Source organism: Dromiciops gliroides, chromosome 6, assembly GCF_019393635.1.
Source record: "Dromiciops gliroides isolate mDroGli1 chromosome 6, mDroGli1.pri, whole genome shotgun sequence".
Classification (NCBI taxonomy): Eukaryota; Metazoa; Chordata; class Mammalia; order Microbiotheria; family Microbiotheriidae; genus Dromiciops; species Dromiciops gliroides.
The window spans coordinates 108,736,979-108,756,099 of NC_057866.1; the positions used below are offsets into that span (position 1 = coordinate 108,736,979).

Below are 19,121 nucleotides of genomic sequence, written 5' to 3' on the forward strand. Positions count from 1 at the left end.
GAATAAAAAAGAGAAAGAGGAGATTAATGAATTGGGCATGCAACTTAAAAAGCTAGAAAAAGAACAAATTAGAAATCCCCAATTAGAAACTAAACTAGAGATCCTGAAAATTAAAGGAGAAATTAATAAGATTGAAAGCAAAAAAACCTATAGAATTAATCAATAAAACTAAGAGCTGGTTTTATGAAAAAACCAATAAAATAGATAAAATATTGGTTAATTTGATTAAAAAGAAGAAAGAAGAAAACCAAATTACCAATATCAAAAAGGAAAAGGATGATGTTACCACCAATGAAGTGGAAATTAAATCAATAATTAGGAATTATTTTGCCCAACTGTATGCCAATAAATTTGAAAATCTAAATGAAATGGATGAATATTTACAAAAATACAAACTGCCCAGGTTAACTGAAGAAGAAATAAAATCCTTAAATAAACCCATATTAGAAAAAGAAATTGAACAAGCCATTAATGAACTCCTTAAGAAAAAATCCCCAGGGCCAGATGGGTTTACGGGTGAATTTTACCAAACATTTAAAGAACAATTAATTCCAATATTATACAAATTATTTGGAAAAATAGGTGAAGGAGTTCTACCAAATTCGTTTTATGACACAAATATGGTGGTGATACCAAAACCAGGAAAAGCAAAAACAGAGAAAGAAAATTATAGACCAATTTCCCTAATGAATATTGATGCTAAAATCTTAAATAAGATATTAGCAGGGAGATTACAGCAAGTGATCACCAGGTTAATACACTATGACCAGGTGGGATTTATACCAGGAATGCAGGGCTGGTTCAACATTAGAAAAACTATTAACATAATCAACCATATCAATAAGAAAACCAACCAAAATCATATGATTATCTCAATAGATGCAGAGAAAGCTTTTGACAAAGTACAAGACCCTTTCCTAATAAAAACACTAGAGAGTTTAGGAACAGGTGGAGCTTTCCTTAGAATAATAAACAGTATCTACCTAAAGCCATCGGCAAGTATTATATGCAATGGAGATAAATTAGAGGCCTTCCCAATAAGATCAGGGGTGAAACAGGGATGTCCATTATCACCCCTATTATTTAATATTGTCCTAGAAATGTTAGCTTTAGCAATCAGAGAAGAGAAAGGAATTAAAGGAATTAGAATAGGCAAGGAGGAAACAAAACTATTACTCTTTGCAGATGATATGATGGTATACTTAAAGAATCCTAGAGAATCAACTCAAAAATTACTTGAAACAATTAACAACTTTAGCAAAGTAGCAGGATATAAAATAAATCCACATAAATCATCAGTATTTCTATACATGACCAACAAAGTCCAGCAGCAAGAGATAGAAAGAGAAATTCCATTTAAAGTAACAGTAGATAATATAAAATACTTGGGAGTCTACTTGCCAAGACAAACCCAGGAACTCTATGAACACAACTACCAAACACTCTTCACACAAATCAAATCAGATCTAAATAATTGGAAAGATACCAATTGCTCATGGATAGGCAGAGCTAATATAGTAAAAATGACAATACTGCCTAAATTAATTTACTTATTCAGTGCCATACCAATCAGACTACCTAAAAACTATTTTATACAGCTAGAAAAAATAATAACAAAATTCATCTGGAAAAACAAAAAATCAAGAATATCCAGGGAAATAATGAAAAAAAATTCACAGGAAGGTGGGATAGCGGTACCAAACCTGGAGCTTTACTATAAAGTGGCAGTCATCAAAACTATCTGATACTGGCTAAAAAATAGAGTGGTAGATCAATGGAATAGGCTAGGCTCAGGAAATGCAGTAGTAAATGACACTAGTAATGTAGTGTTTGATAAACCCAAAGACTCCAGCTTCTGGGATAGGAACTCAGTATTTGACAAAAACTGCTGGGAAAACTGGAAGATAGTATGGCAGAAATTAGGCATAGACCAACATCTTACACCTTATACTAAAATAGGGTCAAAATGGATACACGATTTAGACATTAGAGGTGATACCATAGGTAAATTAGGAGAGAAAGGAATAGTCTACCTATCAGATCTTTGGAAAGGAAAACAGTTTTTGACCAAACAAGAGACAGAGTATATTATAAAATGCAAAATGGATGATTTTGATTATATTAAATTAAAAAATTTCTGTACAAACAGAAGCAATGCATCCAAAATTAGAAGGGAGGCAGAAAGCTGGGAAACAATTTTTGAAGCCAGTACTTCTGATAAAGGCCTCATCTCTAAAAGAGAGAAGCTGTGAGAAAATTGGAACACTAATTCATTGTTGGTAGAGCTGTGAATTGATCCAACCACTCTGGAGAGTAATTTGGAATTATGCCCAAAGGGTGATAAAGCTGTGCATACCCTTTGACCCAGCAATTCCACTTTTAGGTCTTTTTCCCAAAGAAATCATGGAAGGGGGAAAGGGACCCACAAGTACAAAAATATTTATAGCTGCTCTTTATGTGGTAGCAAGGAATTGGAAGTTGAGGGGGTGCTGGACAAGTTGTGGTATATGAATACAATGGAATACTATTGTGCTGTAAGAAATGATGAGCAGGAGGAGTTCAGAGAAACCTGGAGGGTCTTGCGTGAGCTGATGATGAGTGAGATGAGCAGAACCAGAAGAACATTGTACACAGTATCATCAACATTGAGTGTTGACCTACTGTGATGGACTATATTATTCTCACCAATGCAATGGTACAGAAGAGTTCCAGGGAACTCATGATAGAAGAGGATCTCCAAATCCAAGGAAAAAAAAGAAGAACTGTGGAGTATAGATGCTGATTGAACCATACTATTTCTTTTGTTTTGGGTGCTGTTGTTTTTTTTTTTCTATTTTGAGGTTTTGCATTACTGCTCTGATTTTTTCTTTTATAACAGGATTAACGCAGAAATAGGATTAATGTTATTATGGGTATATATATATATGTGTGTGTGTATAGATATATATATATATATATATATATACATCTATATGTATATAGATATATAGATATAACCTATATCAGATTACCTGCTGTCTAGGGGAGGGGGAAGGGAGGGGAAGGAGGGAGAAAAATCTGAAATTGTAAAGCTTGTATAAACAAAAGTTGAGAACTATCTTTACATGTAACGGAAAAAATAAAATACCTTATATGTAAAATATATATATATATATATTGTGTCTGTTCTGACTGCTCCACTGACCAGCCATTCCTGTCTTTCTCCATGTCCTTGGACCTCCCTATTCTTTGAGACACAACAATATTGAAATTAGGCCAATTAATAACTCTATAATAGCCTCTACGTGTTTAAATGAAAGGAAGAGTCAATTGAGGTGGTAAACTATAACATTGTCTTATTTTAAGAAATTGTTACCTTCTATTGTGGCTGCCATTGAGGCTATAATCACGCCACAGCCATGGCCATCTGCTACCCCATGGCCATGGGCCTCAACAAGGGCCACAAAGTTACCAAGAACATTTCGAAGCCACAACACTGCCTCCTCCATGGGCGCCTGACCAAACACACCAAGTCTGTGAGAGATATGATCCTGGAGGTGTGTGGGTTTACCCCATATGAGAGGCAGGCCATGGAATGGTTAAAGGTCTCCAAGGATAAGCAAGCCCTAAAGTTCATCAAAAAAGGGTGGGAACCCACATCAGAGCCAAGAGGAAGAGAGAGGAGCTCAGCAACGTCCTGGCTGCCATGAGGAAGAGGCTGCTGCCCAGAAGGACTAAACTGGACCCTGCCTGCCATTTGACAAACAATAAAAAAAAGAAATTGTCATAGTCACCCCAGTCTTTGGCAATCACCACCCTGATAGGTCAGCAGACATCAACATCAAGGCAAGACCCACCACCAACAAAAAGATTACAACTCACTGAAGTCCCAGGTGTAAGTTATCATTTTTTAGGAGGAAAGTATTTTAGAATTAGGTCATGTCCATTGTGTTTTTAGGCAGAATACTATTGCACATGTAATAGACTACAGTATTGTGTAGACATAACTTTTATAAGTACTGGAAAACCAAAATAAATTGTGCAACTCACTTTATTGCAAAATTCATTTAATTGCGATGGTTTGGAACCAAACCTACAATATCTTCAAGGTATGTCTGTACCAAGTTGCCTGAGATCTGTTATTTCCCATAACAGACATGAGTCCTGTGGTTATGGAACTAGAGACCAGACTATCAATATGACCCTGAACAAACCATTTCATTTCAATGGACCTCAGCTTCCCTCATGAATAAAATGATGAAATTAGACTCAGTGGCTCCCAAAGTTCACTCAGGCTTTAGATCTGTTACCCTATGATCTTATGGCCGTGCTAATGAATGAGCAGCTAAAAAGGTGAAAACTGTGACTTATTCATTTCACCCCCAGCCCTCACAGCACAGTCCCATGCACATAGTAGGCATTCAGTAAATGCTTGTTGGGCATGCGAATAAATGAATAAATTAATGAATGAATGAATGAGAAATAAGGTCAGCATGATCCCTAAAACAGAATAGCTCTAGAAAGAATATTTGGCCAGACAGGTGAGGACCATAGGTCAGTGTGAGTGTCAGCAGTTTGTTGCAGAGTAAGATGAGGCAAAGGCCAGCCAATAGGCTTGGCTGACCTCAAGGCAGGCATAGAAGCCTCTGTGTGGGCCAAATTTAATATATGGAGAGTTAATTGGGTGGCTCGCCAAAATATTGGGGTCCCGGAAATAATGTGGGACCTCTACATTCAAAGCTCCCTTCCCTCCAAACTGCATTTTTAGATATTTCTCCCAGGACAATAAGAAAGGAGCCTTACAGCCTCTTTTCCAAAAACGGATCAGATTTTATTAATTGGGAATAAAATAAACAGCAAAGGTGAAATTAATAAAAATCAAAGATAAGGGAATAGGGAAAAAGAAATATAGATAATCCTCCTAGCTCTAACCTAAGGCTATACAACCCCCAACTTGCTTCCAGTTAAGCTAATTCAAAAGAAAGCAGGGTTTTTATGTTAACTCACCACCTGAGCATTTACTCCTACTGTTCACACCACTGGAAAAGAAAGAAACTCAGGAAGAGACCCAGACTCCCCTCAGTTTAATATTCCTCCCCCAAAAGGGGAAGTCCTTAAAAAACCGCCTATGGAGAGAGGTTTTCTCCTTCGGACATCAGTAGCATACGTAACTTCAGGGCAGGCCAGGTGTGGCCCCTCCCAATGAGTCAGTCAAAATTCCAATAATCTTACCACACCTCCAAAAGTGTAAGTCCAGGTTGGCTAATGCTCTAGCAAGATCCTCCTGACAACTGGGACAGCTTATGGCTCCCTGCTCAGCCTAGCCCCAGAGTAAACATCCTTAGGTCTTGGCTATTAAGGACCATGCCTATCTTAACTGGGCAGCTAGGTGACACCTGGAATCAGGAAGACCCATCTTCCTAAGGTCAAATATGGCCTCAGATACTTACTAGCTGTGTCACCTGGGCAAGTCACTTAACCTGTTTGCCTCACTTTTCTCTTCTATGAAATGAGCTGGAGAAGGAAATGACAAACCACTCCAATATCCTTGTCAAGAAAACTCCAAAGAGTCATGAAGAGTTGGATATGTATGAACAACAAGGGCAGCCTATGGTGACTAGATTTGAAGGGACAGCCCCATCCTCTGGGTAGACTGGGGAATTTATTCCCACCACCCACCACCCACCACCCCCTGTGGACTGCACTGAGTGGGCAGACCTCCTCTGACTGATAAGACTTAATTTTACCCTTCATCACCAGAGCTTGCATTGTCAATGATCCTCTTTGGGGTCTGTCATGGAGAGTAAAGTGGGGCAGGGGGAAGAAGAGGAGAGGAGGGTAAAGAGTAAAGAAGATAAAACTGGCACAATAGAAAAAGACATAGGCAGAGACAGTGCACCTACCAGAGATCTCTTAGTCATGAAGAAAGAAAGCTATGTGCCAGGGCCCCATAGATTATAAAAATTCAAAAGGAAATGGATTGAATGACAAAACTGGGATTTTAAAAAAACACATCTCAAAAGACTAGAATCTGATGAGACCAAATCTAATAAGGTAAGACCTAACAAGATAAAATTAAATCAAGATCAATGTGAAGCTCTACTTAGGGGACCCAAAATTAGCTCCTAAAAATGCTATGCATTGACACAACAATATAATGGTTTTATGAAATATATTGAATTGCATTTGAATGAACAATCAAAGAGATAAGAAGGGAATAAAGAAGTTATTGGTAAGTTATTATTAATTATGTATGTTCACATTTTAAATTCATCTTTTAAATATAATGTTCCATTTTCCTTTTAAGTATATTAACACCACAAATATTAGACTAATGGAAAAAGATAAACTAAATAACTTCATTGAATTTTAGATTTATAGCTGAAAGGGACCTCTTATTTTATAGATGAGAAAACCAAGGCCCACAGTTGTTAAGTGAATTTCCCAAAGTCTGTGTGGGCCAGTGGTCTCCTAACTGTTTCAATCAAACAACCCTTAACAGGAAAAAAAATACTGAACATGTACCCCTAATAAGTACGATTTATCTATTTATAAATTCTGTACTTGTATTCTAAGAGACAATATAGCATAGTGCATAGAGAGCTGGTTTCAAAAGATTCACTTTCACGTTCTATTTCTGACACATACTGGCTCCATGACTCTGGGTAAGCCACTTAACTCCTCAATGCTCTAGGCCAGAGGCATCAAATATGAAGCCAATGGGTGCATGGGGTCTACAACACTCCCCAGTGTTGAGCCAGATTAAAAGACAGTTGGGAAATATTGAAAAAAATTAGTTAAAATACAGTATAACTTATATGAGTTTGACACAAATACTATAGACAGCTCTCTAAGTGTAGAAGAGGCGCTGGCCTGCATTGGTAGAGGAAGTTCCATCAACCTGGAGTTCCCTATGCTAATGAAATCACAAGTGCATTCATTCCCTATCCAGACTCTCCCCTACACTTTTAGTACTGTAGTAACAATTGTGTGCATTATAAAACTAATATAAAAAGAAATTGTAAAAAGAATGAGATTTTTAAAGATGGAAAAATATTCTATCCCAGAATCAATAAGGGAGCCACTCAAGTTTCTTAAGTGACAGGATCAGACCTTCATTTGAAGATAATTGTTTTGACAGCTATAAGGATGATAGATTGGAGAGGGGATTGGCTTGAAATACAAAGACCCATTAGGAGGTTATTACAGTCATCTAGTCATCAGATAGTTAGGTGGTACAGTAGAAAGAGTGCCAGGCCTGGAATCAGGAAGACCTGAGTTCAAATCTGGTCTCAGACACTTACTAGCTATGTAACCTTGGGCAAGGCACTTAACTCTATTTACTTCAGTTTTTTCATCTTTACATGGAACTAGAGAAGGAAATGCCAAACCATTCCAGTATCTCTGCCAAGAAAACCCCAAATAAAGTCATGAAGACAACTGAAATGGGATCCCAGATGTGACTGAGGTGACTGAAAAACAACACAGTCATCCAGGCAAAGGGGGATGAGGGTGGTAGCCTTGTGAGTTAAGAAAAACCAAACAGATGGAAGGAAGAAACAAGATCTGGCAACGGGATTGATACATGGGATGAGTGAGACGAGAAGGATGTTGATGCCCTATACAGAAATCGCTAAGTCTGGAAGGGGTAACACACACAGGAATTGGTATATCAGGTAGACAGGAAGTGGGTATGGGGGGAGAGGGAAGGAATTTTCACAATGCTACCTTTGCGTTTCTGTGAGTGACCAGGTAGAGCTTAGGTTAAAAATTACCTGAGAGACCTATACCTTACACAGAAGGGGATCGCTTGAGAACTTTAAAAAAGGAGAGAAAGGCAGAGAAATTGGAGTGTTGGAGAATAAGGATGACTTGTTCATCCTTCATTTTTTAAAATGACTAACGATACCATGGAGGTGATGTCTTAACTTGCTGGCAAATTGTATTTAAGACAGAGTGTGATTATGATGGAGACATACCACACAATTGGCTGTCACGGGGACAGTAGAATTCCATTCACCTTTCCATCTTCAGATTGGCTAAACACATTCAGGGACAATCATGTCTCCCCAGAGAGACCCTGCTCCTCCTCTGAAGATCATTGATGCTGGTATTAAGAGAGTCAGGATTTGAACTCAGGTCCTCCAACTCCAAATCCTGCAGTATTTCTATTTTATGAAACAAATTTAAGAAGAAAAGTGTATATCTAGACAGTAGTGAGTGTGAAAAAATAATCCTTAATGGACTATCAGAGTCAACTGACAAAGTAGCATAAAGAACTAACTAGATTTTAGTCTCCATTGGCCCAAACAGAGCCAGAGAAAAAGCAATAATAGTCCTGTCATCCTCTGCATTGGCCAAATAACAGCTGAAGTACTCTGTTGAGGTGTGGTGCCACATTAGCATTAGGGAGGATTTAAGCAATCTCAAATGTATTCAGATTAGGTCAACCAAGATAGCAAATCCACTGAACACTCTGTTACATGAAGAGCAGTTGTAGGAACATGTGGGGGTAACCCAGCATAATTTTTCCAGTATCTGAAGGACTTTCATGTTAAATAAAGATAGGTTCAGCTAGTTCTGCTTGACAAGAATAGAATTAGGGGCAGTGGATGGAGATGGAAGAGAATTATGATGAAGAGAATTCAGTCCAATATGAGAAAGCATTTTCCAATCATCACAACTGTTCAACAATGAAATGTATTAACTTATGAGGTAGTGAGTTTCCTGTCACTGGAGATATTGAATCAGAATCTGTGGATGGCTGCTTGTTTGAAATTCTGTTAAAGGGATCTGAGTTTGAATTCTATAGCCCCTGAGCTCTCCTCCAACAATGACATTCTGTCCCATCAGGTGGATAGGAACTTCCAAGGGTTCTGAAACCCCTGCCATTCCCACCACTGCCACCCTCCCTGCCAGTTACCTTTTATAGGTACTAAAGATACTGGGACCTTCCTGCCTTCTCTAATGTGGTTTGTTTGGCTTTTTTCCCTAGATTCTAGGTGGTCACTGGTCATCATTGAAGAGCCATATCATGGTTCCACTCAGTGCTGGGATCCTTTTTACCCCATACACTTTGGGTTCCATAGCTCCTAGGACTTTTTTGCATTTCAGAGGGAAAGTCCACATCTTTATCTGTATCATAGAATGATCATGGAACCCTAAAGAGAAAAACAGAACAAACCAGGCCACTCCCATGTCTCTGAGCCACCTTTGACTTCTGGGCTACTACCTGAAATATTAGCACCCATTTCTGTACTCTTCAGTTTTACAAAGGACTTTCTTCATGACAGCAGATTTAGGCAATGAAAGTGCTGTATCCCAGAGCCTCAGTTTAGAGTCCTGTAGGTGGTAGAGTGGACAGAGAGCTGGACTTAGAGTTAGGAAGACTGGAGTCCAAATCCAGCCTCAGACACTTTGTAGCTTGTGTGATCCTAGGAAAGTCCCCTAACTTCTGTCTGCCTCAGTTTCTTCAATGGATAATAATAGCTCCCATTTCCCAGGAATGTTGTGAAGACCAAGTGACATAATAATTGTAAAGCACTCAGAATAGTAGCTGGTAGATTGTAAGTCTTTCTTTCCTTTCTCAATGGGAGAAATTGAAAACATTTTTGAGTGATTTTTAAAGTATTGTTATCTGCATTTTAGAGATGGCTTAGAGAGAGATAGAGACATTCCCATACTAATTGTCAGACCTGCATCTGACTTGGAGGCCAGATCTCCTCATTCCAAATATAGTTTTCTTTCCATTATATTAAGCAATATGATCCTCAATATGGGCAAGGCAGGACAGAAAAATGGGTAAGAAAAGACTATCCTTAAACCTCAGGTTTTCAGGACTTGGGGCAGTTTCTCTGGACTAGGAAGACAGAGGCTTTTTTGGTACCAGAGCTTCAATAAAGAGATTTTTGTACTGAGGAGTCATCTCAGATCTCCTCCCCTGTCATCCACACCTCTACCCCTTGCCTACCCCAACACACATAGCACTTAGCACCTCTAAATAATGTGTCTTTACATCCTGTTTGCAGCCTCATCGGGTCTTCAGGGAGCCTCTGTGAACTGAGAGATGTCTCTTAGAGATTTACAAGCAAAGATGTTGTTGACCTTGGCTTGCCCAACCAAGTTCGTGACTTGGTCTCATGTAACAATGGCATGGTCTTATGAACCTCCTCCCTGGCTCCCCAGTGCAGTATCTAGAGCCAACCCCTAAAGCCAGCTGGAAAAGCCATTATCACTTCATAACCCCACTTGCCATGTGTTTGGGAACAAACTGCCCATGCCCCTCCCTTAGGCTCCTGGAAGAAGATGTGAGGAAATCACAGGATGGTTTCTTAGTGCCCTGCATGTCCAATATTGGCCCTGGTAGGCACTTGCTTTCCATCTAGCTTCACTAAGGCTGCCAATCCTTGGCCAAGACTTCCCTCTAAGGACCAGGTCGTTCCTTTGGGGAAGGGAGGAGGGGGAGTGTAGATGGCCCAAAATCTTCTCTAGAATAGAAAATTCCCTGAGGAAGTATTTTGGTCTGAGGTAGGGGTAAAAAGAAAGAGAAAAGAGTGAAAAAGTTACCAGTCACAAACACACAATGAACATCATCTCTTCATTACATTATGCCAGTGGCCAAGATTTTTGCTTAGTTGGTGTGAAAGCAAATAGTAATATTTTCAGGCAGAAGTCTTAACTCAGAGTGGCCAGCAGGACCTTAGAATCATCTGGTCCAAACACAGGCTCTGCTGATATCCCAAGGCCCTTAACTATTGTTGATCTACAGCTCAGCCTTGAAGAGGTCTACAAGTCTCCCTAATGCTTGAGGTGGCAAAGAGGGGTGCTCCAGAAAAATTATCATCAATATATAGGATTTATAACTGGAAGAGTACTTAGATATCATCTAATGCAGGGGTTCTTAGCCTAGAACCCACAGACTCCTCCCCCAAAGAAAAGGGTTCACGGATATATTTCAGGGGGGTCTGTGAGCTTGGAGAGGAAGTATACATGTGTATCCACATGCATCTTTATTTATATTTATCATACAAATATGTCTTTATTTCCACTTATATATTTTTCACATATATTTCACTTTATTTTCATATATATTAAATCTGCATTTCATATATATACCTACATATATACACACCTTCTTTTCACATACACACATTTTTTTCTTTTCACTAACTTCCAGTTAAAATTTAGCAGTTTTGTTCAATTACTAAAAAAAAAAATGATTCTTAGGAGGCATCCATAGGCTTCACCAGACTTTCCCAAGGGGTTTATAATACAAAAAAGATTAAGAATCTCTGCTCTAGATCATCTACCTCATTTCCCTTCCAATATACAGATGAGGAAAAGAAGTCTAAAGGAAGAAAAAGGACATCATGCCCAAGGTCACACAACCATAAAGGAACAGAGTTCAAATTCAAATTCTGGTGCTGACCCCGATCAGGAGCTCATTATAGCAGCCCATAACACAATGGACTTATTCTCCACCTTTGGGAAGATCTAGTAGTTTATTTTTTAATATTTGTTCAATTTCTTCTTAATAAGTTGTCATACCTGAGAGGAATCAAGGTAGCATACAGGTAAAGAACTTGCCTATAAAAGGAAAGTCTAACTTTGACATATATTGGCTGTGTGACCCTGTAACTCAATCTCATAATATTTCAGGACCCTGGACAGTCCTTATGTCTGTATCTCAATGAGCAGGTGCCAATACACTCTGGTAGAGAAAGTTCATCCTGAAGGGCTTTCTATTCTTATGAAGTCACAGGTCTAGTCCAAAAAATTACTGATATACAGTAGATTCTTGAATAGCACTTTTCCTCAACTCCTGAACTGATCCAGGATTCTCAGATAAATCTATCAAGGGGAAGTTGCTATCCATAAAATACAGATGACTTCTATACTTTATACAGATGATTGTTCTTCAAAATAGTTCTGTTCTTGTCAGACCTTAAAGATCAACTAGCCCAAGCTCTCATTTCACATATAAGGCCATTGAATTGCAGAGAGAGAAAAAGAGTTGTCTAGGATCACACATCTAGTAAGTGTCAGAACATGGATTCAAATCCAGATTTCCTTGCCTTAGGGTCTGGGGTTCACTAAGACCCATGCCCCCTGCCTCCCACTGTGTTGGACTCAAAACAGAGTCCAGGGAAAATAATTTATTAGACTTGGATATCTAGATTGATACATGATGGTAACACTTAAGAATCCTCTATTACCTCCACTTAGAACAGTTATTAGAAATCCAAAGGAAATGACAGGATGCAGATCACACCAACCCAGTCTCCCATAATTTGCTATTGGAGTTTGGGGAGACATGAAGTAAGCTTTTCTGAACTGGAAATTAGGAGTTGTGGGTTCTCTCTTCCAGTCTCTTCCACTAACTCACACTGAAACATTAATAAAGTCCCTTTACAAGCTCTGGTCTTCAGTTCCCTCATCTGTAAAATGAAAGGGTTGAACCAGATGACCTCTAAAGTTCCTTCCAACTCTAACATCCTATAGGTTCATATAATCATGCATTTAAAATTGAAAGGGACCTTGGAGAGTATATAGTTCAACTCTTTCATTTCATAGATAAGAAAATTGAGGCCAAAAGTAGCTAATTGATATTTGAAGGTCTTTCCAAGCTCTGTACTCTATATTCTGTTTTCTGTATTCCCACCCAGCTCTGACATTTTGCATTCTGTGTTCTAAGGACCCTTCTAGCTCTCAAATAGCCTTGTGGTTCTAATGCTCAAAATGCTATATGTTTTATTCTGTATATACACATTTACAATATCATTATATTTATATTAAAGAGGGCACTTAACAAAACACAAGCATCATCTCTAATGGATCCCCATGCTTCCCCCGACCTCAGTTTTCTGATGGGCCACTTCCTTGGGGAGTCCTTGTTATTCCTCTGGTCTTTGAATTGCTCACAGCCCCACTCATTATTTTGTTGTCTGAAGTTGGGCATTAATGTTTCTGGGATTAATTAAGCAAGAGACCCTGGTGCTGGGCATATGGGAATCATCTAATAATCAAGCCTTGAGGTGCTCACCAGGCCCAGGGTGCGGGCAGGGCCCTCTGTCCCTGTAGGGCTGATTAACTCTGGGAAACAGAGACCTGGTTTGGCCGAGCCATGGAGTCTGATCAGTTTCTGCTCCACTTTATGGATACAGCAAACACCCCTAATCACTGCAAATCACCAGGGTTGAAAGAGATATAAAGTTCTCCCAGCATGATCTGCTCAAGCAGAGACCATAAGGCCAATAATTGTTCCACTAAAAAAGTGGTGAAATGTGACAGAAATATGGAGAAGTACCTTGACCTCAGGGGTGATCATGCTAGAGCTCACTTAGCAGTAACATTTCTCTAATGATTTCAAAGTTTACAGTACTAGACTAGGACCTAGGAGACTAGGGATGCTATGATCATAGAGCTCAGAGAAGACCTCAGAGACCATTGAGTTCAGCTCCCTTATTTGGGATGTGGAAACTGAGGGTCAGACAGGATAAGCCACTTTCCCAAGGTGGTTTAAATCCAATGTCAGATACTAATTAGCTGTGTAATCTAAACTGAATTGCTTAATTTCTGTGAGCCTCAGTTTCTGCAACTGGAAAATGATGCTGACAAAAATTCTTTTATCTACTTCAATCAGTCAACCAATGAATATTTATTAAGTATCATCTATGGACCAGGAGAGGTGCTATATATCGGGGATTCAAGTGTAAAGATACAAGTACTTCATGGGGTTCCTCTGAGGAGAGCACTATTCAAATGAGGGCTCGTAGGTCTAGACTGGAATGGATCTTAGGGACCATTTAATCCACCCCTCTCATTTTACAGATGAGGACATAGAGGCTGAGAGATTAAGTGATTTGGCCAAGGTCACAAAGACAGCATGTCACACAGCTAGTATGACTCAGCGTCAGGATAGAAATCCAGGTCTTCTTGACTTTGGGGTCATCCCTTTAGCCTCTGTGCTATGATGTCTCTCATTATTGTTGTTAGTACCATTATTATTCTCAGGATGCCATATATTCAACAGGTGTGGAGACCAAAGGTCCTCTGGGTCCTTGCTTCAGATCAACCCCTTGAAAAATTTCAAGGGCAGCAAAATTTTGTCATCTCCACCATCTCAATGCTCAGAATCCTAAGGCTGCTCTGGATCCTTATTTCAACATTTCATTCTCTACACGAGTTCTGAGTAGTTCTTCCCTCCTTCTTCATCAACACTTCCTTCATCTGTACCCTCTGGCTCCAAGATCCCACAGCTAAAATAGTGAACTAATTCACAATAAGGTATACTTGACCCAGAGTGGCCTAATGTGCCTTAATCTGATGAACTCTTGCAATGGTAGAATTTCAGTTGCTGACCAAAAATATCTCATAATAGTGAGGGTTTGAAGGCAGGGATGGAAGCTTCAAAACACTCAAAGGCTCCTCATAGAAAACAGCTACACCTCCTCATAGAAAACAGAATACAAAATGTCAGAATCAGAAGAGACGGTGAAGACAGTAAGCCTAATTTCATCATTTTACAGAAAATGGTAGAGTCCCAGAGAAAAGTAACATAACCAGAGGTAATTGAGCAAATCAATGAAGATTCCAACTTCTTAACTATCAGTCTGACTCTTTTCCACTGCACTGCTCTACATGGAGGACTGGATCTGGTCATTCACCCTTTGAAGTTCACATCTAATTCTGACAACATTCCCTTCTCTCAGAAGGAAGATGCTTTGTAAATCTCAGTATGCCATGAATATCTGAGCTATTATTGTGTAAAGGAGATGTTAATGAGCCTTCTTATATTCCCATAGCAAAGTGTGAAGAAATTCCCTAACCAATCTCAGAATATTATAGACACTTGGGAACTGGATGTAGCCAACTTAAATCATGTAGTAAACCTCTACAGTAGTTATTGACTGAGTGAAGCAGTCACACCTCTCAGCCTTATATTTTAAAAAATGAAGCTATTCAAGTGAAGAATTTTGGTAATATGAGGGCATGCACATCAGAAGCTACCTATGGAGGAGACCCCAGGTGGGAGGTTGGTCTTTCTCCTATCTCTCACCATCAGTTATCTTGTAGCTAGCAATGGGGATACATGTCCTGAACTAGATACTCCATTTGGTTATTGGAGAGTCAGTTGCAAAGAGTTAGAGGTACAGTTTAGGAAGTAAAGACATGTACTCCATATACACAAGGATACAATGAGATAGTTATTTGGGGAAGGAAGATGCTTCAAGGAGCATGACCTTCACCATTCGCCAGCACAGAAGAAAGCTAACTTGGACTCAAAAGAGAGCTGTCCATGGTAGCTGAAGGTTCAGATGGAGAGAGGCATCCATAGGTTTTGCCAGATGTGAATTGCCTTACCATATATGTGCTCCTTATGTGTATGCCTCACTTTGGTTGTACTTTAGGTTTGTGCCCATTCTTCTTGTTAATGTTCCACATATTTGTAGAAGTATATATCCTAGGTTTCTTACTGTAACATTTCAATAAATACCATTTCATCTATTTGGCATGTTAAGGGTGAGCTCATCAGCTGGGGCTCATTAACTTAAAAAGTATAGACTCATGGAGTAGCCTAAAACCTGAGTATCAGTCACCTTTTTGGGACATGACATGCATCAATGATTGTTAGAGGGGTAGCCCAAACAGGACACAATCTCATTAGCATTATTCACACCACTGCTGAGCAGGTTTACAGGGCCATGATGATGTAAAGAAGAGACTCACATTCCACTTGTTTTCACAGAATCACAGAATTCCGAGTGAGATGGAACCTTAATGGGAACCTGGTCCAATTCCTAACCAGAATGGAATCCACTCTACACCTCACCAGACAATCTGTAACCTAGTCGTTCCTTGAAGACTCCAAGAGGAAACCACCCACTACCTCTCAAGCAGCCCAGTCCACTTTGGGGTAGCTCCAATTAAAAGGAAGTTTTCTTACATAACAAGACTAATTTTGCCTCTCTGCAGCCTCCTCCTTTTGTGTCTTGTTCTATACTCTAGGGAAAAGCGAGAATTAAATCCCTCTTCCAGGCGAAAACCCTTCAAATATTTGAGCAGAGCTATCATGTTTCACTCCCAAAGTCTTCTCTTCTACCAGGTTAACATCCTTAGTTTCTTGTATTGATTCCCATTGGCACTCCCAATGCATTTGATCAGGGCAGGGTTTCTCTCCTAGTAAGAAGAAAAATCTATCAGGCTCCTAATTTAGAGAATTGGTTCTTAGGCCCAAAGAACATTTATTGAGGCTGGTCTATGCCATATCATTTCACAAGATGATCATTTACATCAGTATTTTACCTGCCATTATCTATTAGATGGGACACATCATGGGAACACATTCCCACAGCTAAATCTCAATTCAAAGGTTTTCTAGGTAGCCAGGTGGCAGAGCGGCATAGTGTTGGATTTGGAATCCAAAGGACTGAGTTCAAACCCTGCTTCTGACACTTACTATATGACCAAATCATTTAAATTCTCTCAATCTCAGTTTCTTCATCTGTAAAATGAGACTAATAGTAGAATCTATTTCACGGGGTTATTATGGAGATCAAATAAGGTAATATACGCAACATTCTTTGTAAACCTCAAAGAGTTACATAAACACTAGTTACTATCATCATTTTTACTGTTCATATTATTAGAAGGCCAACAAAAAAATCACACAGATTATAAATTGTTGTCTCATAAGGTTTTTCATGCTCTTTCCTCCCATCTCTTGACCTCAGTTAATCTGGAGGACTCAACAATGATGCCAAAGTCCCAGAATGGAATTTTTGGATTAGCCATGATCACACACAAAGCAAGGCCAAGAAATCCCACACTCAACCCAACCTTTTCCACCAAGACCTCATTTACTCCAAATGTGGGAGTCCTGACAAATCTTGGGGTACTTCACCTTGGACTTTATGTAAAAGTAAAGCCTTAGCCCAATAAACAAGTAGTTTACATGATCGCAGAGGGAGTACTTGTCCTATTTAAGAAAACAAATTATTCTGGGTAGAATTAAATACATCCAAGTGATGGATGTGCTATGTGGGCAAAGGTCTTGTGCTGCCCAAGGTTGATGTTTTAATGGGCAGGTTACAAATCGCTCTTGTTGATTCATGAAAGCAGCATATCTCCAGAGTGAGATTTGGAGTTAGTCTAGATCAAGATAAGGTGACATCACACATAGAGCAAACTCTGGTTTCATGGTCTCCAAAAAGGGAAGGAACTGAAGGTGTTTATCCTGAGGGGGAAAAAGTTTTAATGGGGAGATGGAGAGTGTGGTGGAGTACAAATGACACTAGGTTTGGAGTGGGAAAATTTGGTTTCACATAAATGTTTTGCCAAAGCCTTGAAAAGTCACATCCCTCTCTGGAAATCAGTTTCCTCGTCAATAAGATAAGTCACCCACTCCATCCGAAACCTTTGATTTATGAACCCTGGAGCTTAGCCCCCAGTAGCCAGCCCAGATTGTTCTTTGGACATGTCTACTGCCTCTGGTTCATTCAGGTCTGTGACTATAATCTCCAGCTTTCATTTCCAAGACCTCTAATCCCAGCCCCTCAGCCTCTAGTGGCTTAGACTAGAATTCTGTCCCTATGCTCATTCATAACCTGGTACAGAAATTCCTGAAGTTTCTCCTGACCCTCCCCAATATGGAAACATTTCTTTTTTTAAGAGCAGTTAGCAAGTTTATTTGGTGAAAGCAGAGAGTAGGTAGGCTAAAGAGGACATGTGGTGGGAGTTGGAAGGAAGGATGTTGGTAACCCTGACAATGTAGTTAGTTGTTTCAGGGGCAAGAGGATCATTTTCACACTAAGAAAGTTAGGGGATTCTTTGTGGAAAGGGGACTTTTGTTCTCAGCTGTTCAGCGCCATCTGGACTAGCTCTTCATAGTTGATACAACCATTGCTGTCCTCATGTCCTGCCACCAACGCTTCCACTTCTTCCCCAGTCATCTTCTCACCCAGAGTGATGAGGACATGCTGTATTTCAGCCCCCATGACTGTACCATTCCCTTCCTTATCAAACACCCAAAGCCACTCTACGTAGTCTTTATATGTGCCCTGGTCCTTATTCTTTGCTTCAGTCTGCAGCATTGGCAGAAAGTGTTCAAAGTCCAGCACCTTTACATTCATCTCATCACTCTTGGAATTTCCTAAGACCATGAGCACCTCAGCACTGGTGGGGTCCTGGCCCAGGGCCTGCATCATGTCCCCACACTGGCTGTATAAGATCTTTCCATCCCCCATGTGGTCAAACAGCTGGAAGGCCTCCTTGAACTCGGCAGTCTGATACTCCGTGACGTCACACATCTTGGTCGTGCAGCTCGGTCTCTGCTGTTGCCTCTACTGCTGCCGCTGCTGCTGCCATATGTAATGGCTCCATCAATATGGAAACATTTCAACCACAATCATGAAACCTTCATTATCACAGCTAGGGTAGATCTAGGATAATGAAGCAGGAATAACATAAAGTCCCTGACCATAAGGGGATAAGAAAACAGGACTTGAGCATGGCCTAGAGCATCACCAAATCACAGGGTGCTGGAGATGGAGAGAAGCTTTGAGATATCTGAATATACCCCCCCACCCATTCCAACAGGTAAGGAAATCAAGGCCCACAGGGAGAAGGAAACTTGCCCCAAGTCACACAGTGAAAGTGAAACCACTGAAATCTGAGTATAGGCTAGCTCCAAATATACAACATTATCTTCCTGTGGATACTATATGCTCTGTACTCCCTCCTGGGTCTCGCTGAAACTGTAAATGTTAACCATAGGCCAGAAATGGTCAGAGATAAGATAATGTGTTAAAGACCGACACCATGGTATAGTAGACAGATTAATAACATGGAATCATGATGAACTGGGCTCACATCATGCCTCAAATAATAACCAACTGTGGGACCCCTGGCAAGTCATTAAATTTCTCTGGTCATCGATTTATCTGCCAAATGAAGGGATTGGACTAAGAACTAAAATGGACCTAAAATTATCTTCTTAGTGTATTGGAAGGTTTGTGACCTGTATTAATGGGAAGGGAGCACCCACATTGAGGAAGTTATAAATCTTCTAGTTTTAAGTCTGTGATTCTGTGATTCTGAGTCAAAAGTCCTAGGTTCGAATCCTACCTCTGGTATTGAAATAG

General features: G+C 39.8%; 1 protein-coding gene and 1 pseudogene across 1 annotated transcript; one reads left to right on the top strand and one right to left on the bottom strand.

Annotated features, from left to right (window-relative positions):
• The first annotated feature begins 3,398 nt into the window (after positions 1-3,398).
• On the top strand, positions 3,399-3,717 carry LOC122732632 (annotated as a pseudogene).
• A 14,114-nt stretch (positions 3,718-17,831) lies between these two features.
• On the bottom strand, positions 17,832-18,287 carry LOC122732059 (myosin light polypeptide 6-like). Its single transcript, XM_043972249.1, has one exon. The coding sequence runs from the start codon at positions 18,285-18,287 to the stop codon at positions 17,832-17,834; it is 456 nt and encodes a 151-aa protein (XP_043828184.1).
• Positions 18,288-19,121: the final 834 nt, after the last annotated feature.

Bases quoted from the DNA above. Each gene is read 5' to 3' on its own strand.
- LOC122732059 (XM_043972249.1), bottom strand. From the start codon at position 18,287: ATGTGTGACGTCACGGAGTATCAGACTGCCGAGTTCAAGGAGGCCTTC.